Source organism: Tachysurus fulvidraco, chromosome 9 (genome assembly GCF_022655615.1).
Source record: "Tachysurus fulvidraco isolate hzauxx_2018 chromosome 9, HZAU_PFXX_2.0, whole genome shotgun sequence".
Classification (NCBI taxonomy): domain Eukaryota; kingdom Metazoa; phylum Chordata; class Actinopteri; order Siluriformes; family Bagridae; genus Tachysurus; species Tachysurus fulvidraco.
In genome coordinates this window covers 26887615-26915561 of record NC_062526.1, presented here as the reverse complement: position 1 = coordinate 26915561, position 27947 = coordinate 26887615, and the positions used below count along the sequence as shown (strand labels likewise).

At 45.8% G+C, this 27947-nt stretch overlaps 1 protein-coding gene and 1 pseudogene across 1 annotated transcript; both read left to right on the top strand.

Moving 5' to 3' along the window:
* Positions 1-1190: 1190 nt before the first annotated feature.
* LOC113658642 overlaps positions 1191-27947 on the top strand; it is a 297616-nt pseudogene continuing 270859 nt past the window's right edge.
* Positions 3542-15630, top strand: LOC113658609 (tripartite motif-containing protein 16-like). Its single transcript, XM_027171141.2, has 7 exons — positions 3542-3680; positions 12174-12852; positions 13221-13316; positions 13456-13698; positions 13838-14027; positions 14330-14386; positions 14539-15630. The coding sequence occupies exons 2-7, from the start codon at positions 12208-12210 to the stop codon at positions 15087-15089; spliced, it is 1782 nt and encodes a 593-aa protein (XP_027026942.2). The 5' UTR covers positions 3542-3680; positions 12174-12207; the 3' UTR covers positions 15090-15630.

Genomic DNA, 27947 nt, shown 5'->3' with positions numbered 1-27947 from the left:
TGGAATAGTCTTCCTAATAGTGGTTGAATTTAATAAACCTTTAAATGTGTAAGAATTAACCCTTGGTTTTCTTCTCTATCTTTGACCTCTTCATCATGACCCTCAGAGTCATCCTACACACCACCATCCTATGCTGTCTGGCTACACTGTCTCCCACTACCACTTTACACTCACTAATCTCTTTCAGATTGCCTCTTCTACATAGGATGTAGTCTACCTGTGTTCTCCTACCTCCAATCTTGTAAGTCTCTCTATGTTCCTCCCTCTTCTGAAAATAAGTGTTAACCACAGCCATGTCCAACCTCTTAGCAAAGTCCACTACCATCTGTCCTTCAAGGTTCCTTTCCAAACTTGCCCATCACCTCCTCTTTACCTGTGTTCCCCTCACCAACATGTCCATTAAAATCCGCTCCTATCACCACTCTCTCACCCATGGGAATACTCTCCATCACCTCATCTAATTCACTTCACAATCTCTCTTTCTCCTCTAACTCACAACCTACCTGTGGGGCATAACCACAAACAACATTCAACATCACCCCTTCAATCTCTAACTTCAGACTCCTTCAGGACCACACCTACCCCATTTCTCTTACTATCCACACCATAATAAATCGGCTTGAATCCTGTTCCTATACTACGAGCCTTGCTACCCTTCCACCTGGTCTTCTGTACACACAGTATATCCACCATCCTTCTCTCCATCATATCAGCCAGCTCTCTACCTTTCGCTGTCATAGTACCAACATTCAAAGTTCCTATTCTCAGTCCTACACTCTTACCTTTCCTCTTCTCTCTCTCTTTGTGCACTCTCCTCCCTCCTCTACTTCTTTGACCAACAGCAGCCCAATTTCCACCGGCACCCTGTAGGTAAACGGTGCCGATGGCGGTCGTTGTTAACCCGGGCCTCGACCGATCCGGTATGAAATTTGTACTGACGATTCGCATGGTTAAATCTGCCCATGTTTTATGCTGGCTGGCCTTCCTGACGCAACCCTCTCTATTTATCCGGGCTTGGGACCGGCACAGAAGTCACTGGACTGTGACCCCCACGGCTAGATTAAATAAATAAATAAATAAATAAATAAAAAACACTAAATTCTTTCACTTAACCCAGTATTTTTCAAAAATAAAATTAATAAATTGTGTATTCTCCTAGATGCTTTTCCTAATAAATGCTCAAGTGTTATGCTTTGTTCACCCTTTGCTTTGTATTTTCTTCATATTTTTTGCAGTCTAACAGTATATCCTTTACTGTCTTTAGTACATTACAATGAATGCATAATCATGGAATGTTTTCCTATTCTGTATAATCTTGTATTTAAACCAGTGTGACCCAAGACATGAGACTAACATCTCTTCCCTTGGGCTTCTGCCCTTCCTCATGCTTGTGTACTTGATTTTGTATACTAAGTGACGTCCTGTATCCGCTGTGTTCCAATATTCCTGCCATATTTTAAGCCAATGTTGCTTCATGATAGTTTTGTCCTTGCAAATTAGTCCAATACGCCAACATGATCTTGACCCTCCTAATACGTAGCGGTATCTCTCCTGCTTCCACCTGTAATGCAGTTACTGGCGATGTTTTAAATGCCCTGATACAAATCCGAAGTGCCTGTGCCTGCTCCACATCAAGCTTTTTAAGGTTAGATTCCGATGCTGACATATACGCTTAGCGATCATAGTCAGAGGCAGCTATCATTAGAGCCTGATAAATGTTTATTAGTGATGCTCTACTCGCTCCCCAGTCTCGTCCTGATAGACATCTCAACAATTTGTTGATCTTCTTGCATTTATTTCTGACCTTATCAATATGTTGACAACAAGTCAGCCTTTCATCAAAGATAACTCATAGAAATCTCAAAGTCCATTGTTCAACTTTCTCTATTGCATTTTGCATTTTCTTTCTTAAATATTCTACATTTTGACCCCTAACCCAGAAAGCTCCATCGTCTGCGTAAAGTGACTGACCTACATTTCCACCTCCCTGATCAAAAATGTCATTTATCATAATATTGATCAGTACAGGGCTACAAACACAACCTTGTGGGGTACCATTTTCCACAATATGCCTACTTGAATACTCTGTACCAACCTTAACTTCTATTGTTCTTCTGTCCAGGAAGTCTAGTATCCAACCGAATAATTGACCTTTTATTCCTTATTTGTCAAGTATGTTAAGTAGTCCATCCTTCCACAGCATGTCATATGCTTTTCGACATCAAACAACACAGCAATTACACTTTCCTTATTAGTTTGTGCTTTCCTAACTTCTGCTTCTAAGCACAAAACACAGTCTATTGTCCCCTTGCCCTTACGAAATCCAGACTGATACGCTAAAAGGAGACCCTTGTCTTCCATATAGTAACTTAACCTATCAGTTACCATCCTTTCCATGACTTTCCCTAATTGTGATGTTAACGCTATAGGACTATCACTGCCTGCTTCCATTCATGTGGGATTTTACCTGTACTCCATATCATATTAATCAGCCTTAATACTACCTCCAATAACACATCTTTCATATGCCCTAGCATGCTATAACGTATAGCATCTTTTCATGGTGTTGTTTTTTTTTCATGCATTTAAGATAGCGATTTTTAATTCAAACATAATAAAAGGCAGGTCCATATCTCCTCCTGATGCAGTTCTACTTTCTTTTATTCCAGCTTTTCCAACTGTGTCTGATTCCTATTCTGCTTATCAATTGTGGATAAATTTCCAGAACTGTGGATTTTCACAAAAGTTTCTACCAAAAGCTCTGCTTTTTCTGCATTACGAACTTCATTCTTATTATTGCTACATAACACTGGCATGTCCACATTTTTACTTAATCCACTCATGCTTCTGATTGTTCCACATATATCTGACAACTGAGTTTCACTTCCAATTTTATTGCAATACTGTCATAATGTACCGTGTGCATTAAAATCCCCACATACCTCTATTGCCTCATGTGTACTAAAAGCTCCTCCTCCTTCTCTCTCTCTCATAAGGAAGTGGCAAGCCTTTCCTCATTCCAGAGAAAACGAAAGTCAACGTTTCCCTGTCGTATTCTGTCACTGTGTGAGTTCAGAAAAATGGCTGAGGCGAGTATTTCAGTAGATCAGCTTTCAGTGGATCAATTCAGCTGTTCAGTGTGTCTGGATCTCCTGAAGGATCTGGTGACTCTCTCCTGTGGTCACAGTTTCTGTAAGGTGTGTATTAATGGTCACTGGGATCAGGAGGATCAGAAGGACGTCTACAGCTGTCCTCAGTGCAGAGACACTTTCACACCAAGGCCTGTTCTACGCAAAAACAACATGCTGGCTGAAGTGGTGGAGAAACTGAAGCAGACTGAAGTTCAAGCTGCTTCTCCTGATCACTGTTACGCTGGACCTGGAAATGTGGAGTGTGATTTCTGCACCGGGAGAAAACACAAAGCCGTGAAGTACTGTCTGATGTGTGTGGCTTCGTTTTGTGAAACTCATCTCAAACCTCATCTTGAAATTCCTGTTTTGAAAAATCACAAGTTATTCGAAGTCTCTGGAAATATAGAAGAGAAGATCTGCATTAAACATGATAAAGTGCTGGAGATCTTCTGTCATACTGACCAAAGCTTCATCTGTTATGTGTGTATGGTGGATAAACACAGAGATCATGACATAGTCACTGCTGCAGAAGAAAGAACTGAAAAACAGGTGAGAAAATCACATTTATGTATTTATCAAAATTATTTTTAAATCGAGATAAAAATTATTTAAATATAATTTAATGTCATTAAGAGACTGTTGCATTTATTTTTGTTCAGCATTAATAATCATAGTAAACATAGGTTTAATAGCGAACGGCCTAGATTTTCATGATTTTCGCCTAAATGACATACCCAACTAAAAAGTGGCACAGCTCCCACATCCTTTGACACACAGAGGTGGGCCTGGTCTCATTGGAAAGAAGAAAGAATCTCTAGTTTCTGATACAAGTGTCAGGGTGATTCTAGACCTTACTTACAGAGTTACAGAGGCTAGAATGGAGGGTTTTTATTTCTGTCATAGTTGTTGATCTGACAAACTGACTAAATACACTGTTGTTAACACATATTCTGGGATAAAGAACTACTCAGGGTCATAGCCACAAGTCAAAAGACTCAAAAATGGATTTTATATGAATTTTTTTTCTACGACATGTCTGTGTGTTTTTGTTTTGCTTGTTTATTTGTTTACTGTATAACTTTGTATAAAAAGACAGCATGCTGAATTTAAAAGGCCTAAAACAAAGAGAACCCCTCTGCCTAGAAACCTAATGTGAAAAAAGGCCTGTAACCTGACACCCTGAGGCGTGAGAGTGTGAAAAGTTTGAGAATTGACCAATAAAAGCGCACGGCTCTACCAGGCACCCCTCCCCTCACAGATGTGTCATGTCGTATATCATTGGAATCGTCTCCTTATTGGCTAAAGAGGTATAAGGATCATGAAATTTCTACTGGAGGGAGCAACTGTCAATCAAAAGGAGGGTGTTCCAAATAGAATGGAGAGCCATCATTTGATCCTTAGCTGCGTATCTCTGCACCACGGGCACAGATTGGCTCAAGAGAGGGCTTGTTTGATTCGTTAGACTCTGGACTACAAATATGACAAGTGTAGTTTTATAAGCCTCTGATGAGCCGTGAGAGCCAAAAGAATGGCTGCCATTGAACTATTGTTTACAGTTTCCGGTCAGAAACATAATTATTGTGAGGAGAGCAAAGCGTTTTGGATTAAAAGGCTTAGATATTCCATTTCCTTGGACTCTTGGGGATTTATGAAAAATATTTGTTTACTGGGGTAATATTTGAAAATATTACCCCAGTGAATAAAGGGAAGAGTTTAAATGTAATTAAACAAACTGATCTGGCACCGCCTAGTTCAGGTGACTATCAACTAGATTACATTTTTATGACTGCTATAAATCATATTATGATTTGTGTGTGGGATTAAAAAAATCCTGAGAGTCTAAGCTTTCAAACAATGTATAACATGACCGTATATTTAGAGGATTTAATGCTTAATGAAGTTGATGCAGCCTCATATCCTAGCGGTGGTGAGCCATATACGGCACAGTGATCACAACAGGTTTTAACAGAGAGAGAGAGAGAGAGAGAGAGAGAGAGAGAGAGAGAGAGAGAGAGAGAGAGAGAGAAAATGTTATATAGACAGTACTCAGAATCTGTGAGGGTGTGAACTCATGGATACAGAAGGAACAAATGCAGGACGAAGTGAAGTTAAAAAATGAACCTAAACAACTGATGTGTCCTCAGGGTGATTTAAAGAAGGAGCAGATGAAATTCCAGCAGAGACTCCAGGAGAAGCAGAAGAAGGTGCAGGAGCTGAAACAGACTGTGAACACTATAAAGGTGAGCAGTGAGCAGAGACAGAGCTGCTCCTAGAAACACACACAACATGGACAACATGGAGACATTTAGAGTCCCAGTAAGAGAGAGAATGAGAGATGAGCTTTAAATGGACCTTCATGTGTTGTGTGTCTCCTAACAGCTCAGTACACAGACAGCAGTGGAGGACAATGAGAGGATCTTTACTGAGATGATCAGCTTCATGGAGAAAAAGTGCTCGGAGGTGACGGAGATGATCAGAGCTCAGGAGAAGGCTGAACTGAGTCGAGCTGAACGACTCCTGGAGCAACTGGAGCAGGAGATTAATGATCTTCAGAGGAGAGTCACTGAGATGGAGAAGCTTTCACACACACACACGATGACATCCATTTCCTCCAGGAAATCAATGTAAACAACATCCACATTTCCAGGTTATGTGTTCTAGTGGATAAATGATGGTTCTTAGGTTTCTAAAATGTTTCCACTTCAAAACTTTTCTGATTTTAGAGTCTACATAAAAACTTTAATCTATTCTCCTAATTTCATGTCTAATTGCTGTATGCAGGATTTAGTCTCTGGTTGTCAATATGATAGACCAGATTTTCAGTCTGATCTCTGTGAGGATTCGTCCAGCATCACTGTCAATCAACAGGTCCCCATTGAGAGAATGACGAAATCTTTCTCTGATCTGAAAAAGAGACTCGAGGAAATCTGCCAGGAGGAATTCATCAAAATCCCTGAACATGGTAAAGAAATTATCCTGTTAGAGATGATGAACTGCTGATGTGAATAAGTTTGTGTTAGAGCTGAGAAACTCTGCACTCTGGTGCTTCATCCCTGAAGTGTGGCACTTGATCTACAGACACTTCAGATCTATACAACTGTCTGGTTTTATGGGTTTTAACATAAGTTTTTTTTTTATCTCAACAGTTGAGGACGTTCAGATTTTACCCTTAGAGCCAAACAGCAGAGACGAGTTTCTAAAATGTAAGTCTATAACACACACGCACACACACACACACACACACACACACACACTCTCTCTCTCTCTCTCTCTCTCTCTCTCTCTCTCTCTCTCTACATCTATCCTGTGATTGATATCTAACATGTTCACATTTTTCATGTATTTAGATTTCTGTGACCTGACTCTGGATCCCAACACAGTAAATCATCACCTTGTTCTGTCTGAGGAGAACAGAGCAGTGTCGAGCAGCAACACAAATCAGCAGTACTCTGATCATCCAAAGAGATTTGACTACTACAATCAGGTTCTGAGTAAGGAGAGTGTGTGTGGACGCTGTTACTGGGAGGTGGAGTGGAGCCATCGGAGATTTCTGTTAATATCAGTCTCATATAAAGACATCAGCAGGAAAGGTCGGGGTATTGAGTGCTTTTTTGTAGGCAATCAGTCCTGGAGTCTGGAATGTTCTCCTACTTCTCTCTTCTTCTGGCACAACACCTCAAAGACTGCTCTCAGAGGTCCATCATCCCCCAGAATAGGAGTGTATGTGGATCACAGTGCAGGAATTCTGTCCTTCTACAGCGTCTCTGACACCATGAAGCTCCTCCACAGAGTCCACACCACATTCACTCAGCCTCTATATGCTGGGATCTGGTTCAGCCGGGATGTTTTGTGTAAATTAACTGTGAGGTTGTGTGATCGAGCGAAATAATGGGTTTGTGGTGTTTTGTGTTGAATAATTTTAAACTCTATAAACCTTTCCTTATTAATCATCAATTGTGTTCTAGGATCATCAGTTACTTATAAAGGAAATGAAAGTTCTGATGAAATGTAAGTTCTGATCATGAATTATAAAAGTTTTCTGATTTTCTGAAATTATTGTAGCAGAATGTCTGAAGGTTCTATAAAGCCTTTATTCACTGGTGTTTGTGTCTGGAAATATAATAGTTTGCAAAAATGCTATTAATGCTTTAGTCAGAATTTTTATAGAGTTTAATAAATATATAAAATGTATATGTATAGTTCAGAAATATCAAATTATTAATAACCTGTTATAGCATTAAGAGATATGGGTAAATATGGGTTGTTTCCATTGGAAGATAGCATTTTATTTTTTTTTAACAAATAATCAATACATTTTTACACACTGTCATTATACTGTACACATGAGTCCCTGACTGTACAAATACTGAGCACTTGACAACTTCCTGTCATTAATGAACATGTAATCCATAATAAAGCTTTCTGGGATTTTTCAGGATCGTTCCTGTTTTCATGTTTGTTCTTTTTTTAAGTCTTCAGGGCATTAATTCTCCATTCAATTCCATTCAAGTTTATTTGTATAGCGCCTTTTACAATTGACATTGTCTCAAAGCAGCTTTACAGGAACATAAACATAGAACAAAAGGTTATTATAAAGAATTTAATATAAAGACTAATAGAAAGCAAAATTCAAGATTAATATTAGATATATTTAGTTTACAATGTGTATGTATTTATCCCCAATGAGCAAGTCCGAGGTGACTCAGAAAGCAGTGGCAAGGAAAAACTCACTTAGATGGTAAGGAAGAAACCTTGAGAGGAACCAGACTTAAAGGGGAACCCATCCTCATATGGGTATACAACCCATGTATACAATCAGAAGAATAAACTCCAGATCTTTATAAATATAAAGAAGATGTGCCTTTGATAATAATTATAGGAACTGTAGTTACTTGTTATGACCACTATGGGGCAGTAAAACAGACATAGTTGTAAATGGTAAATGCGGCAAATATGGGTCTGTGTAGCTGGATGTCTGGTGTAATTTGGGAACTTGGGAAAGCACACACACACACACACACACACACACACATACACACACACAGTCTGTTTTCTGTATATATGTAACTAGTTATAACCTCCTGCTAGTCCATATAACCGCCAGGAAGTCCATATAAGGGCATCTATGTCACATGACTCCAGCTTCTATTTGTCAAAAGGAAGCGAGAGTGGCCAGCGATGCAGCATCTCGTTCCCTTCTCAGGGAACCGGGTTACATATATAACCTTGTGTAGTTCCCTTTTGAGGGAACTCAATGCTGCGTCAGGGCTGACGCTATGGGAATGCCAATACCCAAGACGCCACGCACCGGTCAATGACTGTGCCAGAGGCCGTGAGAGAGCATGAGAAGACTGGGAACAGACCATCATTGGCCCTGCAGGACCTGGGACCCTAGAGTGGGGTAGAACCTGATAAAGGTGTGTGGAGAGGACCAACCTGCCACAGCACAAATATCTTCATGGGGGACACAACTGGCTAAGGCACTGGATGAGGCAATACCCCTAGCCCTGATGCCGGGAGGCAAGGCAAGACTGTGCACCTCATAGGCCTGAGTAATGGACGCCACTACCCAGTGATCCAGGCGTTGTTTGGAAACTCGATAACCCCTATTCCGGCCCCAAAAACAAAAAGGGCGGAGGAGTTATGCCACAAGCTATAGCGGTGGACATAAGTCCTCAAGGCTCTTACTGAGCAAAGGAAATGCAGCTTTTCCTGTTTCGCCACCTAACGGGGCAGGGGACAGTACGCCTGAGGATGACTAGACAACCCACCATGCTGGGTACCTTAGGGGCATATCCTGCCCTGGGGTGCAGAATAGCCTTGGGGAATGCCAGGGGAAAATTCGCTTTCACTGCTGACAAGATTGAAGCCACCCAAGCGGGAGTCAAATGTGCCAACATCGTGGTGGAGTCCCAAACTACCCCCAGAAAGGTGGTTCTCTGAGAAGGAGAAAGCACACACTTTCCTGGGTTCAACCTGAGGCCTAGACACCTCATATGGGCAAGCACAGCATCTCAATGACTGGCATAGCCTGCGACTGGGCCAGAATGAACCAGTCGTCCAGGTAATTTAGCACACGGATGCCCTGGAGATGCAACGTTGCCAGGGCTGCATACATGCACTTTGTAAACATGTGTAGTGAAAGGGCTAGGCCAAGAGGAAGAACACAATTTTGGCACACTTTGCCCCCAAATGCGAACCTGAGGAACTTCCTGTGCTCTGGCAGAATGTTTATGTGAAAATAAGCGTCTTTGAGGTCTATTGTCACAAACCAGTCTTTGGACCTGATGTGGGACACAATAACCTTCAGTGTGAGCATCTTGAACTTCTAAGTCTTCAGAGTACAGTTCAGAGCCTGCAAGTCCAAAATCAGATGCAGACCACCGTCCTTCTTGGGTACAATGAAATATCGGCTGTAAAAGCCGGAGTCTCGCTCTGGGAGGGGAACATGCTCTATGGTCCATTTCCTCAGGAGCGAGAGAAGTTCCTCTTGGAGGAACACCACCTGGTGCCTGCCAACGATCGTGGGCAACACACCCTGGAAGCCCGGAGGATGGGAGGAGAACTGGATCCTGTACCCTTTTTCTACAATATCCAGGACCCACTGAGACACCCCTGGCAGAAGTTTCCACACTGCCTGGTTGTCTGAGAGTGGTGTCAAACTCACACAGACCTCCCGGGTGCCCTGAAGCAGTGAACTGGCAGGTGTTAACCCAGGGAGATCCATGCAGGGATGAGGATCAGGCACAGACCCAACTGCCCCTGAAATGCCGGATGCAGCAGGGCGGCAGTAGGGGGAGCATTCCTTAATAGGATGCTCATAGGAACCCAAAGCTCTCAGGCATCAGGGTAGTCTTCTTGGCGGAGATGATGGACCCTCTCACCTGATGGGTCTGGGCCAAGGTACGCTGACCGTCCTCCCTAGACTTTTTACTGCTCTGAGTGAGCTAGGAGGGGGTTGGGTGCAGCTGGAAGGTGGCCCAGGCTGCTCGCTGCGGCAAGGGAGAAACTCCCCGAATGCCGCCAACTGGCATTTTACCTCCCAGTGTCTGTTGACACCATTACTCACTGCGTCGCCGAACAAGCCCGGATAATGGAGAATGGATGTCAGTCAACTTCCTGGCCGATCTAAATTTAACTTAGACACAGCGTGTGTCACCACCTCGAGGAGCTCCTCGAATGTCACTAACTGTTAAATTAAATTAGTGTTTAATTAAATTACATAAATTTTTTGTGTGTGCACAGAGAGCTTCAGACACAACTTCCTCACAGAAGCATTCCCATAGTGTCAGCCCTGGCGCAGCGTCCAGTTCCCTCGAAAGGGAACCTCAATTCACTGGGGTTTATGTCTGGAAATATATTAGTTTGTAAAAATGGTAATAATGCTTTAGTTAGAATTTTTTGCAGACTTTAGCCTTTAAAAGTCCTCCTGACTGGACTTTTGTAACTATTGTTACTAGGTGCTTGTCCTGCATCTTTAATAAATAGGCTACAAACTGCAGCTGCCAGAGTTCTTACCAGGAAAGAAAATATGATCATATAACCACCAATTTTATCATCTCTACACTGGCTACATGTTAAGTTTAGAATTGCTTACAAACTGCTGCTAATTACTGTACAAACAAGGCTCTTAATGGTTTATCTCCCATGTATCTAACTAGTCTTCTAACACGTTACAATCCTTCGCGCTCACTGAGGTCACAAAACTCAGGACTTTGGTAGTTCCCAGAATTTCAAGATCTGTTAAAGATTTTGGCATAGAGTGTTTTCGTATTTAGCTCCCAAAATTTGCTGTATCCCATTTTGATTCCCTACACATGTCTGTGTGAAGAGCGCCAACAATTTGGGATATCCTGAAAAAGGAATAACTGATCAACAGACACTAAACAAGTCAGCCAAAGAAAACAGCAACAGCTAATGGCCAAAACATTGTGAGAGTTGTAAAGAAAAAAACAAAAAAAGTAATTGACATCACCAACAACCTCCAGAGGGCAGGGGTAAAGGTCTCACAATCCACCGTTTGAAGAAGAACTTTAGAGCAGAAATATAAAGGGCTATACTAATGACTTCATCAGGGGGATGTACAGACCAGTTAGGTGTAGGTACTGGTGTGAGCCAGCTTGAAGTGGGCTTTGAATAGCGTTTAAGTTATGTGGCAATGTAGTATCAGGCAAAGGTTTCTTATGGATAGCCATACCATTTGCCCTGGTTGATATGGTTGATGGGAGCACCTCCTGCAGTTGGCCTCTAGGTGCTGGGACTGCCCATTGGAGGCAGATGTGGGCACTTTCCTAGACTTTGCCACTCCAGTGGAACTAGTTGTCTATGGATGGGATGACCATTGAATTTTGTAACCATGGGAATGAAAAGGTGTGAGGCCAGAGGAGGCAGAGGTGAGGGAGACCAAGAACAAAGAAAAGTCTGAAACGGCAAAGACAGCATAAAATCCAAAATTCACAGGCAATGTTCAAAACACAGAAAAGCAACACTACAGCATATCAAATGGCTTAGTATGCAAAACAAACTGACGATACTTAATGGTACATTGTGGCATGAGCGTGGTTTACAAGTCTGTGGGCCTGGAAGTAACAACCGAAGGTGAAACTCCGTGAACCAGCGAGGGTTCCCTCTTGTGGTGGGGAGCTTGGGTTGTTGTAACAGTGTGAACATAAGTCTGGGACTGTCCCTGTCTTTCTTGTTTTATAAGGTTATTCTAAAATTTATTTCAACTACTGTGCTGTGATGATACACATATATCCATTTAGACTGCAATAATTAATTATTAAAGATGATTCACCTAAAAACCCTCCTTGAATGATTTGACTGGTAATAATGTAAAGAATTATTTCATTAACTCTTATTCAAACTTATTTTAAGCTGTTCTGCTGCACTTCCATGTACCCAACATTTACAAACCCTTGATCGTATTAGCATAATGTTTTATAACTTTATTGGGATTTTCCTTGACATACAGCTGCCAAGTAGAATGTCTATTACAGTAATGTGTACTAAAAGCTCCTCCTCCTTCTCTCTCTCTCTCAGAAGGAAGTGGTGAGCCATTCCTCATTCCAGAGAAATGAAAGTCAGAGTTTCCCTCTCATGTATTCTGTCAGTGTGTGAGTTCAGGAAAATGGCTGAGGCGAATATTTCAGTAGATCAGGATCAGTTCAGCTGTTCAGTGTGTCTGGATCTCCTGAAGGATCCGGTGACTCCCTCTTGTGGCCACAGTTTCTGTAAGGTGTGTATTAATGGCTGCTGGGATCAGGAGGATCAGAAGGACGTCTACAGCTGTCCTCAGTGCAGAGACACTTTCACCCCAAGGCCTGTTCTACACAGAAACAACATTCTGGCTGAAATGGTGGAGAAACTGAAGAAGACTGAAGTTCAAGCTGCTTCTCCTGCTCACTGTTACGCTGGACCTGGAGATGTGGAGTGTGATTTCTGCACCGGGAGAAAACACAAAGCCATCAAGTCCTGTCTGGATTGTCAGGCCTCATTTTGTGAAACTCATCTCAAACCTCATCTTGAAATTCCTGTTTTGAAAAAGCACAAGTTAGTGAAAGTCTCTGGAAATCTACAAAAGAAGATCTGCTCTGAACATGATAAAGTGCTGGAGATCTTCTGTCGTTCTGACCAAAGCTTTATCTGTTATCTGTGTATGATGGACAAACACAGAGGTCATGACACAGTCACAGCTGCGGATGAAAGAATTGAAAAACAGGTGAGAAAATCACATTTATGTATTTATCAAAATTATTTTTAAATCAAGATAAAACTTATTTAAATATAATTTAATGTCATTAAGAGACTGTTGAATTTATTTTTGTTCAGCATTAATCATAAACCCATCAAACAGGTAAGAGAACATTCCTGCTGACTGGGTGAGTCAACATAGGTTTAACAGAGAGAGAGAGAGAGAGAGAGAGAGAGAGAGAGAGAGAGAGAGAGAGAGAGAGAGAGAGAGAGAGAGAACATATTATATAGACAGTACTCAGAATCTGTGAGGGTGTGAACTCATGTATACAGAAGGAACAAATGCAGGAGGAAGTGAATTTAAAAAATGAACCTAAACAACTGATGTGTCCTCAGAATGAGCTACAGGAGGAGCAGCTGAAATTCCAGCAGAGACTCCAGGAGAAGCTGAAGAAGGTGCAGGAGCTGAAACAGGCTGTGAACACTATAAAGGTGAGCAGTGAGCAGAGACAGAGTTGCTCCTAGAAACACACACAACATGGACAACATGGAGACATTTAGAGTCCCAGTAAGAGAGAGAATGAGAGATGAGCTTTAAATGGACCTTTATGCGTTGTGTGTCTCCTAACAGCTCAGTGCAAAGATAGCAGTGGGGGACAGTGAGAGAATCTTTACTGAGCTGATCAGCTCCATGGAGAAAAAGCACTCAAAGGTGACGGAGATGATCAGAGCTCAGGAGAAGGCTGAACTGAGTCGAGCTGAACGACTCCTGGAGCAACTGGAGCAGGAGATTAATGATCTTCAGAGGAGAGTCACTGAGATGGAGAAGCTTTCACACACACACGATCACATCCATTTCCTCCAGGAAATAAAGGTCAATGACATCCACATTTCCAGGTTATGTGTTCTAGTGAATAAATAATGGATCTTAGGTTTCTAAAATGTTTCCGCTTCAAAACGTTATTGATATAGAAACAATGAGGTTTAATTTCATGTTTAATTGCTGTTTGCAGGCTTTAGTCTCTGGTCGTCGCTCTCCTCCATATGTCAGACCAGATTTTCAGTCTGATCTCTGTGAGGATTCATCCATCATCACTTTCAATCAACAGCTCTCATTTCAGAGAGTGAGGAAATCTCTCTCTGATCTGAAAAAGAGACTCGAGGAAATCTGCCAGGAGGAATTCATCAAAATCCCTGAACATGGTAAGAGGATGTGTTCCTGCTACTTTAAGTCTTTTCATAATCTATGACAGTGATGTTTAGGTGTCAGTCTTTGTTCTTGAGCACAAAAACACCATACAGTTTAGAGATTTAACACTCACCTGATTCAAGATTTCATGATGAATTGATGATCATTGATGAGTGAGAAACTGCTTTCTGGTGCTTCATAACTGAAGTGTGACACCTGATCTACACAAACTTCTAAAATACACACACAATGATTTTCACAGTTGTTTGATTTTATGGGTTTTTAACATAAGGAAATTTTATTTCTTTCTCAACAGTTGAGGACATTCAGATTTTACTTTCAGAACCAAAGAGCAGACAAGAGTTTCTAAAATGTAAGTCTATAACACACACACCAACACACACACACACACACACACACACACACACACACACACACACACACACACACACACACACACACACACACACTCTACATCTATCCTGTGATTGATATCTAAAATGTTCACATTTTTCATGTGTTTAGATTTCTGTGATCTGACTCTGGATCCCAACACAGTAAATCATCACCTCATTCTGTCTGAGAAGAACAGAGCAGTTACGTACAGTGAAACGATGCAGCGATACTCTGATCATCCAGAGAGATTTGACTGCTACAGTCAGGTTCTGAGTAAGGAGAGTGTGTGTGGACGCTGTTACTGGGAAGTGGAGTGGAGCAGTCAGAGATACGTGTTAATATCAGTCTCATATAAAGTCATCAGCAGGAAAGGTCGGGGTATTGAGTGCTGGATTGGAGGCAACAATCAGTCCTGGAGTCTGGAATGTTCTCCTACTTCTCTCTTCTTCTATAACAACAACATTAAGACTGATCTCAGAGTTCCATCACCCTCCAGAATAGGAGTGTATGTGGATCACAGTGCAGGAATTCTGTCCTTCTACAGTGTCTCTGACACCATGAAGCTCCTCCACAGAGTCCACACCACATTCACTCAGCCTCTATACGCTGGGTTCTGGCTCTACTGGGATGTTTTGTGTAAATCAGAATCAACTGTGAGGTTGTGTGATCGAAAAAAATAATGTTTTTGTGGTGTTTTATGTTCAGTAATTTAAAACTCTATAAACTTTTTGTGATTAATCATTAATTGTTTTCTAGGATCATCAGTTACTTATAAAGGAAAAGAAACTTCTGATGAAATGAAAGTTCTGATCATGATTTATAAAAGTTTTCTGATGTTTGAAATTATTGTAACAGAATGTCTGAAGGTTCTATACAGCCTCTATTCACTGGTGTTTGTGTCTGGAAATATAATAGTTAGTAAAAATGGTAATAATGCTTTAGTTCGAATTTTTATACAATTTAATAAATATATAAAATGTATATGTATAGTTCAGAAATATCAAATTATTAATAACCTGTTATAGCATTAAGAGATATGGGTAAATATGGGTTGTTTTCATTCGAAGATAGCATTTTTTTTTTTAACAAATAATCAATACATTTGTACACACTGTCATTATACACACACGAGTCCCTGACTGTACAAATACTGAGGACTTGACAACCTGCTGTCATTAATAAACATATAATCGATAATAAAGCTTTCTGGGATTTTTCAGACTCATTCCCATGTTTTCATGTTTGTTCTTTTTTAAGACTTCAGCGCATTGATTCTCCATCTATACAATCAGAAGAATAAACTCCAGATCTTTATAAATATAAAGAAGATGTGTGCCTTTGATTATAATTATAGGAACTGTAGATACTTGTTATGACCACTATGAGGCAGTAAAACAGCCATATTTTTAAATGGTAAATGCGGCAAATATGGGGTTGTGTAGCTGAATGTCTCTTGTAATTTTGTGTGCACACAGAGCGAGTGAGCTGAGTGAGCTACGAGGGAGTTGGGTGCGCCTGGAAGATGGCCCAGGCTGCTCGCTGCAGCGAGGGAGAAACTCCCTGAATGCCGCCAACTGGCATTTTACCTCCTGGTGCCTGTCGACGACATTACTCACTGCGTCCCCGAACAAGCCCTGAGGAGAAACTGGGGCATCCAGGAGAATGGATGTCAGTTAAATTGTGCCACAAGTGCCTCTTCATGGCCAGCAGTCATCTAGCTTAGAACGGACGAGTCTAACTTTCTGGTCAATCTAAATTTAACTTAGACCAGCGTGTGTCACCACCTCGAGGAGCTCCTCGAACACCACTGATTTCGTCAGCAGTTCAGAGGGGGAAAGCCCCTCCCCACCTTCATCGAGCTCCTCAGAGCCCAACGTGGAAAGGAGCATGCTCTCTTCCGGGTCGGGAGAAATTGCAGCATGAGCTCCCGAAACTGAAACAGAGTCAGGGGAGAGGGCAAGAGAAAGGGAAAGGGACGTCTCTTGCTCCGCTTCAGCTAACTCATCCTGCAAACCCCGATCAAAGGCGCTGCGCTGCTTCGGTAGACACGGGACTCAAACCGTGAGGCGCAGCCGAGGCTGAAAACACAGCCAGGCAGGATCGGAGAGTATGCAGAGGGAATCACTCACAATGCATGCAGCCAGCTCCCTCGAAAGCCAACCGGGCATGCTCCTCTCCCAAACAAACAATGCAAGGAGAGTGCGTGTAGTCTCACTCACTCTTTTTCTGCCGCTTATCCGAACTACTCGGGTCATGGGGAGCCTGTGCCTATCCCAGGCGTCATCGGGCAACAAGGCAGGATACACCCTGGACGGAGTGCCAACCCATCGCAGGGCACACACACTCTCATTCACTCACGCAATCACACACTACGGACAATTTTCCAGAGATGCCAATCAACCTACCATGCATGTCTTTGGACTGAGGGAGGAAACCGGAGTACCCGGAGGAAACCCCCGAGGCACGGGGAGAACATTCAAACTCCGCACACACAAGGTGGAGGCGGGAATCGAACCCCGACCCTGGAGGTGTGAGGCGAACGTGCTACCCACTATATTTTTGTTTTTCTCGCCTAGCTTTCCCTAAAACATATATTTTTCTGTCCCAGCACTAGAGAGGACAATTGACACACATACACAGAGCACTTCCTGAAGGCTCACCGAGGTCACAAAACTCAGGACTTCTGGTAGTTCCCAGAATTTCAAAATCTGTTAAAGATTTTGGCGTTGAGTGTTTTCGTATTTAGCTCCCAAACTAACCAAGCTGTCTCCCATTTTGATTCCCTACACATGTCTGTGTGAAGAGCGCCACACTGTGCAGTGTTTTTAACAGTAAATAGTGCTTTTATCTGTGCTGTATAACAATTTAGGATGTGCTGATAAAGGAAGAACTGATCAACAGACACTAAACAAGTCAGCCAAAGAAAACAGCAACAGCTAATGACCAAAACATTGTGAGAGTTGTAAAGAAAAAAACAAAAAAAGTAATTGACATCACCAACAACCTCCAGAGGGCAGGGGTAAAGGTCTCACAATCCACCATTTGAAGAAGATTTTTAGAGCAGAAATATAAAGGGCTATACAACTAATGACTTCATCAGGGGGATGTGCAGACCAGTTAGGTGTAGGTACTGGTCTGGGCCAGCTTGAAGTGGGCTTTGAATAGCGTTTAAGTTATGTGGCAATGTAGTATCAGGCGAAGGTTTCTTATGGATAGCCATACCATTTGCCCTAGTTGATGGGAGCACCTCCTGCAGTTGGCATCTAGGTGCTGTCAGTGGACTGCCCATTGTAGGCAGAGGTGGGCACTTTCCTAGACGTTGCCACTCCAGTGGAACTAGTTGTCTATGGATGTGATGACCAATGAATTTTGTAACCATGGGAATTAAAAGGTGTGAGGCCAGAGGAGGCATAGGTGAGGGAGAACAAGAACAAAGAAAAGTCTGAAACGGCAAAGACAGCATAAAATCCAAAATTCACAGGCAATGTTCAAAACACAGAAAAGCAACAATACAGCATATCAAATGTCTTAGTATGCAAAACAAACTGAAGATACTTAATGGTACATTGTGGCATGAGCGTGGTTTACAAGTCTGTAAGCCCTGAAGTAACAACCAAAAGTGAAACTCCATGAACCAGCGAGGGTTCCCTCTGGTGGCTGGGAGCTTGGGTTGATATAACAGCATGAATGTGTCTCTTGGACTCTCCCTGTCTTTCTTCCTTTATTCTGTTATTCTGTAGACCCGTTATTCTGAAATATATTTCAACTACTGTGTTGTGATGATACACATATATCCAATAAAACTGTAATAATTAATTATTAAAGATGATTCACATAAAAACCCTCCTTGAATGATTTGACTGTTAATAATGTAAATAATTCTTTCATTAAATCTTATTCTAACTTATTTTAAGCTTTTCTGCTGCACTTCCATGTACCTAACATTTACAAACCCTTGATCATATTAGCATAATGTTTTATAACTTTATTAGGATTTTCCTTGACATACCACTGTTGATTTAATCTAGCCATGGGGGTCACTGTCCTGTGACTTCTGTACTGGTCCCAAGCCTAGATAAATATACAGGAAGAGCAGCCGGCATAAAACATTGCCAAATTTAACCATGGGAATCATCAGTACGAATTTCATACCAGATCAATCGAGGCCCGGGTTAACAACAACCTCCATTGGCGCCATTGACCTACTGTCACGATGAGTCACAGAGGAATTCGGATCCATGTGCAGTTAATCCTTTTAATAATCAAAAAACAAGAAACAGGTAACAAACAAGCAGGCAAAACAGATCAGAACACTGAGCAGGACAGGAAACAGGAACAGACATAACCCAACAGCACAGCACATACTAACAATGACTCACAACCAGGATTTAAACAAGACAGAGTACATATAGTGAACAAGAACCAATCACAAGACAGAGACAGACAAGGACTAAGACAAAACACCTGGGGAAGAGATTGAATGCAATTAAATGTCCATGGTAACAAATAGGTGGGTGGGGTCAACAATTAACAGCAGGCAGAAACAAAGGGGAACACAGACAGACTTATTACAGAACAGACGAGCGGCTTCCAGACGCTCCCAAGGCCACAGAAACCAGTCCAGGAGGGTGGAGCGAAGGCGCGACAAGTGTGGGAGGGCGGGCCGAGTTCGTGTTGCGGGTGAGCCGGTGGCCAGGGCGGCGCCAGCAGAGCAGGTGGCCAGTGCGGCGCCAGCAGAGCAGGAGCCCAGGGCGGAGCCGGAGGCCAGGGTGGAGCCGGCAGTGCCGGAGGCCAGGGCGGACCCAGCAGAGCAGGAGGCCAGGGCGGCGCCGGCAGAGCAGGAGGCCAGGGCGGTGCCGGAAGAGCAGGAAGCCAGGGCGGAGCCAGCAGAACAGGAGGCCAATGCAGAGCCAGTAGCGCAGGAGGCCAGGGCTGAGCCGGTAGGGCAGGAGGCCAGGGCGGAGCCGGAAGAGCAGGTGACCAGGGTGGTGCTGGAGGCAGAGTTAGAGACCAGGACAGGACTGGGAGCCAGGGTGGTGCCACGGGTCGAGCCAGGGACCATAACGGAGTTGGCGGCCAGGGTGGAGCTGGAGGCGCAGCCAGAGACCAGAGCAGGATCGGAAACCAGGGTGGTGCTGGAGGCGAAGCCAGAGACCAGAGCAGGACCGGAGACCAGGGTGGTGCCGCAGGTCAAGCCAGGGACCAAAGTGGAGTTGGTGGCCAGGGTGGTGCTGGAGGCAGAGTCAGAGACCAGGGCAGGACTCTGAGCCAGGGTGGTGCCACGAGTCGAGCCAGGGACCAAAGCGGAGTTGGCGGCCAGGGTGGTGCTGGAGGCAGAGTCAGAGACCAGAGCAGGCCCGGAGACCAGGGTGGTGCTGGAGGCGGAGCCAGAGAGCAGAGCAGTGAGCTGGCCGTGATTGCAACCCATGGTGGTGCTGGGGGTGCTCTGAGCCTGTAAACAGGGACAGGAGGTAGAGGGGTTGGCACAGGACAGATAACAGGAAAATTGGTTGGTTCAGGCCAGGCAGAGAGTTCAGGGAGCTTGGGTGTAACCATGTCGACTGCGTTCTCTGACTCAGTCAGTTCAACCCGGCCTGGTTCGGCTGGTTCCGTCAACCCGGTCGGTTCGGCTGGTTCCATTGACCCGCTCGGTCCAGCTGGTTCTGACGACCCGGTCGGTTCCATCGGTCCGGCTTGTTTCGTCGACCCGGTCAGTCCAGCAGGTTCCGACGACCCGGTCGGTTCCATCGACCCGGTCGGTCCAGCAGGTTCCGACGACCCGGTCGGTTCCGTCAACCCGGCCGGTCATGCAGGTTCTGACGATCGGGTCAACCCGGTCGGTTCCATCGACCCAGTCGGTTCGGCAGGTTCTATCGACCCGGTCGTTTCCGTTGACCCGGTCGGTCCGGCAGGTTCCGTCGACCCGGTCGGCTCTGGTGACCCGGTCGGTTCCGTCGACCCGGCTGGTTCCGGCGACCCGGCTGGTCCAGCTGGCGGCTTAGGGATGCCGGCCGCCCGAGCCGACCTCATCGGGGTATCCACCAGTTTGGAAACCAGCCGGTTAGCACGGGCCTCAGCCGAGCTTGCCGGTACGGTAGCCATGAGAACTGGCTCGGTCACAGGTGTGCACAGGACTGGGCTGGACGAAGGCACTGTAGTGGCTAGAAAGTGCCCCGACTGGGGACTCCGTCGTTCTACTGGGGGACTTCAACGCTCATGTGGGCAGTGACAGTGACACCTGGAGGGGCGTGATTGGGAGGAACGGCACCCCCGAACTGAACCCGAGTGGTGTTCTGTTATTGGACTTCTGTGCTAGTCACAGTTTGTCCATAACAAACACCATGTTCAAGCTTAAGGGTGTCCATCAGTACACATGGCACCAGGACACCCTAGGTCGGAAGTCGATGATCGACTTTGTGGTTGTTTCATCTGACCTCCGGCCGTATGTCTTGGACACTCGGGTAAAGAGAGGGGCGGAGCTGTCAACTGATCACCACCTGGTGGTGAGTTGGGTCCGATGGCAGGGGAGGAAGTTGGACAGACTTGGCAGACCCAAACTTACTGTGAGGGTCTGCTGGGAACATTTGGCAGAGTCTCCTGTCAGAGAGATCTTCAACTCTCACCTCCGGCAGAGCTTCAACCAGATCCCGAGGGAGGTTGGAGACATTGAGTCCGAGTGGACCATGTTCTCCACCTCCATTGTCGATGCAGGCGCACGGAGCTGTGGCCGTAAGGTCTCCGGTGCCTGTCGTGGCGGCAATCCCCGAACCCGGTGGTGGACCCCGGAAGTAAGGGATGCCATCAAGCTGAAGAAGGAGTCCTATCGAGCCTGGTTGGCTCGGGGGACTCCGGAGGCAGCTGATAGTTACCGGAGGGCCAAGCGAGCTTCAGCCCGGGTGGTTGCAGAGGCAAAAACTCGGGTCTGGGAGGAGTTCGGTGAGGCCATGGAGAAGGACTATCGGTTGGCCTCGAAGAAATGCTGGCAAACCGTCCGGCGTCTCAGGAGGGGGAAGCAGTGCCCTGCTCACACTGTTTACAGTGGGAGTGGGAATCTGCTGACTTCGACTGGTGACATCCTCAGACGGTGGAAGGAGTACTTTGAGGATCTCCTCGACCCCACCAACATGTCTTCCATTGAGGAAGCAGAGGCGGAGGGATCGGTTGTGGACTCGTCGATCCCCCAAGCTGAGGTCACTGAGGTAGTTCCTCAGTGGCAAGGCACCGGGGGTGGATGAGATCCACCCTGAGTACCTTAAGTCTCTGGATATTGTGGGGCTGTCTTGGCTGACACGCCTCTGCAACATCGCGTGGCGGTTGGGGACAGTGCCTCTGGACTGGCAGACTGGGGTGGTGGTCCCTCTGTTTAAGAAGGGGGACCGGAGGGTGTTTTCCAACTATAGGGGGATCACACTCCTCAGCCTCCCCGGAAAAGTCTATGCCAGGGTACTGGAGAGGAGAATTCGGCCGATAGTCGAACCTTGGATTCAGGAGGAACAATGCAGGTTTCGTCCTGGTCGTGGAACACTGGACCATCTCTATACCCTCACCAGGTTGCTGGAGGGTTCATGGGAGTTTGCCCAACCAGTTCACATGTGTTTTGTGGATCTGGAGAAGGCATTTGACTGTGTCCCTCGTGATGACCTGTTTGGGGTGCTCTGGGAATATGGGGTCCGGGGCCCTCTGTTAAGGGCTGTCCGGTCCCTATATGACCGGAGCAGGAGTTTGGTTCGCATTGCCGGGTGTAAGTCAGACTTGTTCCCGGTGCATGTTGGACTCCGGCAGGGCTGCCCTTTGTCACCGGTCCTGTTCATTATTTATATGGACAGGATTTCTAGGCGCAGTCGGGGGCCGGAGGGAGTCAGGTTTGGGGACCACAGGATTTCGTCTCTGCTCTTTGCAGATGATGTTGTCCTGTTGGCTTCTTCAAATCAGGACCTTCAGCATGCACTGGGACGGTTTGCAGCTGAGTGTGAAGCGGCGGGGATGAGAATCAGCACCTCCAAGTCCGAGGCCATGGTTCTCAGCCGGAAAAGGGTGGCTTGCCCTCTTCAGGTTGGTGGAGAGTTCCTGCCTCAAGTGGAGGAGTTTAAGTATCTTGGGGTCCTGTTCACGAGTGAGGGAAGGATGTAGCGGGAGATTGACAGGCGGTGTATCTTCTGCAGTGATGTGGTCGATATACCGATCTGTTGTGGTGAAGAAAGAGCTGAGCCGCAAGGCGAAGCTCTCTATTTACCAGTCGATCTACGTTCCTACCCTCACCTATGGTCATGAGCTTTGGGTCATGACCGAAAGGACAAGATCCCGGATACAGGCGGCCGAAATGAGTTTCCTCCGCAGGGTGGCTGGGCGCACCCTTAGAGATAGGGTGAGGAGCTCAGTCACTCGGGAGGAGCTCAGAGTAGAGCCGCTGCTCCTCCACATTGAGAGGGGTCAGCTGAGGTGGCTCGGGCATCTGTTTCGGATGCCTCCTGGACGCCTCCCTGGGGAAGTGTTCCGGGCATGTCCAACCGGGAGGAGGCCCCGGGGGAGACCTAGGACACGCTGGAGGGACTATGTCTCTCGGCTGGCCTGGGAATGCCTCGGTATTCCCCCGGAAGAGCTGGAGGAAGTGTCTGGGGAGAGGGAAGTCTGGGCATCCCTGCTTAGACTGATGCCCCCGCGAGCCGGCCCCGGATAAGCGGTAGAAAATGGATGGATGGACGAGTTTAATTCGTTCCGTGATCTTGCTCATATATCAAATTGCTCGTATCTCAAAGCAATTTTCCCCATTTAAATTAATTCAAATCCCAACAATCCGTTCCACGCAGTCCCTTTGTGACTGTCCATAGGAAATGAATGACTTCCGGTTTATCTGCCATCGTTTGTCGTGTGCAAGGGAAAGGTGGCTTTAACCGAGTGAGACACAGGAAGCTCAGGTGGGGGAAACAGACCACACGTGGTTGTTGGGGATCTTTGTTTCGGTGGCGGCAGCTCAGATGCTCATATCTCAAAAATTTGCTCGTATCTGAAGGCAAAAATTTGGTCGTATCTCAAAAAATTTATGTGTCAATGCACTCGTATCTCGAGGTATCACTGTACAGCAGTGTTGCAATGTAATGGAGTAAAAATCCTTTTTACTATACTTAAGTAGAAATTTCATGTATCTGTACTTTACTTCGCTATTTAAATTTATGTCACCTTTCGCTTTTAATCCACTACATTTCCTAGATAAAATGTATACTTTCACTCTGTTATATTTCCACTAAGCATCTTCGTTACTCGTTACTACAAAATAAAATCAGAAGAAATGTGTGTGACTGCAATAAGAGAGGTTTGGCGAATCGCTGCTCCTAGATTGCATTCCACACGTACGCACGCTCTACGGAGAAGCACAGGCACGTGCAGTCAGAGCTGGAGGCATTTATCTATAACGTTAACCGGTGGAAAGCCGCAAAGACGGCAACCAAAAGCAATGAAATTTCACTATTCTTATTACCAGAGTTGTAGCACAAACAAAATATTAATGCAAACAATCCATTAAATACTAAATAAAAATAACATTTATTGATTTGGTCTTCGTCTTTTGAATACTTTTCTTTATTAATGACTGCATTCATTGGACACACTGTTTGTAGAGAATGCACACATACATGAACTGATTTGATTCAAGACTGGCATCATTACATCATGCATAAAATTTTGGTGTCCACTTTTGCCATTTAATAATACCATAACTTTTGGCTTACTCCATCCATCCATCCATCTTCTACCGCTTATCCGGGGCCGGCTCGCGGGGGCAGCAGTCTAAGCAGGGACGCCCAGACTTCCCTCTCCCCAGACACTTCCTCCAGCTCTTCTTGGGGAATGCCGAGTCCCTCCAGCATGTCCTAGGTCTTCCCCGGGGCCTCCTCCCGGTTGGACATGCACGGAACACCTCCCCAGGGAGGCGTCCAGGAGGCGTCCAAAACAAATGCCCGAGCCACCTCAGCTGACTCCTCTCGATGTGGAGGAGCAGCGGCTCTACTCTGAGCTCCTCCCGAGTGACTGAGCTCCTCACCCTATCTCTAAGGGAGCGCCCAGCCACCCTGCGGATTAAATTCATTGCGGCCGCCTGTATCCGGGATCTCGTCCTTTCGGTCATGACCCAAAGCTCATGACCATAGGTGAGGGTAGGAACGTAGATCGACTGGTAAATAGAGAGCTTCGCCTTGCGGCTCAGCTCTTTCTTCACCACAACAGATCGGTATATCGACCGCATCACTGCAGAAGATACACCAATCCGCCTGTCTATCTCCCGCTCCATCCTGCCCTCACTCGTAAACGAGACCCCAAGATACTTAAACTCCTCCACTTGAGGCAGTAGCTCTCCACCAACCTGAAGGCGGCAAGCCACCCTTTTCCGACCCTTTTCCAGCAATGCAAACCAAACTCCTGCTCCGGTCATATAGTGACCGGACAGCCCTTAACAGAGGGCCCCGGACCCCATACTCCCAGAGCACCCCACACAGGTCACAACGAGGGACACAGTCGAATGCCTTCTCCAGATCCACAAAGCACATGTGAACTGGTTGGGCAAACTCTCATGAACCCTCCAGCAACCTGGCGAGGGTATAGAGATGGTCCAGTGTTCCACGACTGGGACAAAACCTGCATTGTTCCTCCTGAATCCGAGGTTCGACTATCGGCCGAATTCTCCTCTCCAGTACCCTGGCATAGACTTTTCCTGGAAGGCTGAGGAGTGTGGTCCCCCCTGTAGTTGGAACACACCCTCCGGTCCCCCTTCCTAAACAGAGTGACTACCACCCCAGTCTGCCAATCCAGAAGCACTGTCCCCAACCTCCACGCGATGTTGCAGAGGCGTGTCAACCAAGACAGCCCCACAACATCCAGAGACTTGAGGTACTCAGGGCGGATCTCATCCACCCCCGGTGCCTTGCCACTGAGGAGCTTCTCAACTACCTCAGTGACCTCAGCTTGGGGAATCGACGAGTCCACAAATGAGCCCCCGCCCTCTGCTTCCTCAGTGGAAGACATGTCAGTGGGGTTGAGGAGTACCTCGAAGTATTCCTTCAACCGTCCGAGGATGTCCCCAGTCGAAGTCAGCAGATTCCCACTCCCACTGTAAACAACAGTTTGGGCAGGGCACTGTTTCCACCTCCTGAGGTGCCGGACAGTTTGCCAGAATTTCTTCGAGGCCAACCGATAGTCCTCCATGACCTCACTGAACTCCTCCCAGACCTGAGTTTTTGCCTCCACAACCACCCCGGCTGAAGCTTGCTTGGCCCTTCGGTACCTATCAGCTGCCTCCGGAGTCCCGCGAGCCAACCAGGCTCGATAGGACTCCTTCTTCAACTTGACGGCATCCCTTACTTCTGGGGTCCAACGCCAGGTTCAGGGATTGCCTTAAGGCCACAGCTCCGAGCGGCCGCGTCAACAATGGAGGTGGAGAACATGGTCCACTCGGACTCAATGTCTCCAACCGCCCTCGGGATCTGGTTGAAGCTCTGCCAGAGGTGGAAGTTGAAGATCTCTCTGACCGAAGACTCTGTCAAACGTTCCCAGCAGACCCTCACAGTACGTTTGGGTCTGCCAAGTCTGTCCAACTTCCTTCCCCTGCCATCGGACCCAACTCACCACCAGGTGGTGATCAGTTGACAGCTCCTCCCCTATCTTTACCCGAGTTTCCAAGTCATACGGCCGGGGGTCAGATGAAACAACCACAAAGTCGATCATCGACCTCTGACCTAGGGTGTCCTGGTGCCATGTGTACTGATGGACACCCTTATGCTTGAACATGATGTTTGTTATGGACAAACTGTGACTAGCACAGAAGTCCAATAACAGAACACCACTCGGGTTCAGGTTGGAGGGGGCGTTCCTCCGTTCCTCCCAATCACGCCCCTCCAGGTGTCACTGTCACTGCCCACATGAGCGTTGAAGTCCCCCAGTAGAACGACGGAGTCCCCGGTCGGAGCACTTTCCAGCACCCCTTCCAGACACGCCAAGAAGTTCGGGTACTCTACACTGCCATGTGGCCCGTAAGCACAAATAACCGTGAAATAACAAATAACCGAGACCTATCCCCAACCCGAAGGCGCAGGGAAACGACCCTCTCGTTCACCGGGGTGAACTCCAACACATGGTTGCTGAGCTGGGGGGCTATGAGCAAGCCCACACCAGCCCGCCGCCTCTCCCCAGGGGCAACTCCAGAGTAGTAGAGAGTCCAGCCTCTCTCAAGGAGTTGGGTTCCAGAGCCCAAGCTGTGTGTGAAGGTGAGCCCAACTATGTCTAGTCGGTATCTCTCAACCTCCCGCACCAGCTCAGGCTCCTCCCCCCCCCCCAGTGAGGTGACATTCCATGTCCCTAGTGCCAGATTCCGTGTCTGGGGTTTGGGTCGCCGAGGCCCCCGCCTTCGACTGCCACCCAATCCACATTGCACCGGCCCCTTAGTATGTAGTCATATAATATATAATATAAAACTCTTCTTGTTTTAAATTCTCACCTAGGGTTAAAACCACTAAAGATGAAACCCTAGAACCGCATCTGCTCTTATGCCTACCGAAAATTTTACTTTTTACTTTTACTTCAAATACTTTTAGGAGTACAAATACTTTTTAAGACTTTTACTTGAGTAATATTCTAAAAGGTGACTTTCACTTCTACAAAAGTCTTTTTCTAGTACGATACTTGTAGTTTTACTCAAGTATTGCTTTCTAGTACATTATACAACACTGCTGTACAGCAGAAGTGATCAGGGAGACAGGGAGAAAGGTGCTGGGTGTGTCATCTGGAAAGAGGAAAGAAGATAAGGAGACTTGGAGGTGGAATGAGGAAGTTCAGGATAGTATCCAGAGGAAGAGATTAGCCAAGAAGAAATGGGACATGGACAGGACTTAAGAGAATAGACAGGAATACAAGGTGTTACAGCGCAGAGTGAAGAGGGAGGTGTCTAAGGCCAAGCAGAAGGCATATGGCGAGTTGTACACTAGGTTAGACACTAGAGAAGGAGAAAAGGACTTGTACAGGACTTAGATAGGCAGAGGAATTGAGATGGGAAGGATGTGCAGCAAGTTCGAATTATTAAGGATAGAGATGGAAGCGTGCTCACAAGTGAAGAGAGTGTTCAGAGGAAATGGAAGGAATACTTTGAGTAGCTGATGAATGAGGAAAATGAGAGGGGAAAAAAGAGTAGAAGGGGTGAACTCTGTGGAACAAGAAGTAGATAAGATTTGAAAGGATGAAGTCAGGAAGCTTTTGAAGAGGATGAAAAGTGGAAAGGCAGTTGTCCTGATGACATCCCGGTAGAGGTCTGAAAGTGTCTAGGAGAGGCAGCAGTGGAATTTTTAACTAGTTTGTTCAACAGGGTTTTAGAGAGTGAGAGGATGCCTGAGGAATGGAGAAGAAGTGTGTTAGTGCCGATCTTTAAGAATAAGGGTGACGTGCAGAATTGTAGCAACTATAGGGGGAAAAAGTTGATGAGCCATACAATTAAGCTGTGGGAAAGAGTAGTGGAAGCTAGGTTAAGGAAGGTAGTGGAAATTTGTGAGCAGCAGTATGGC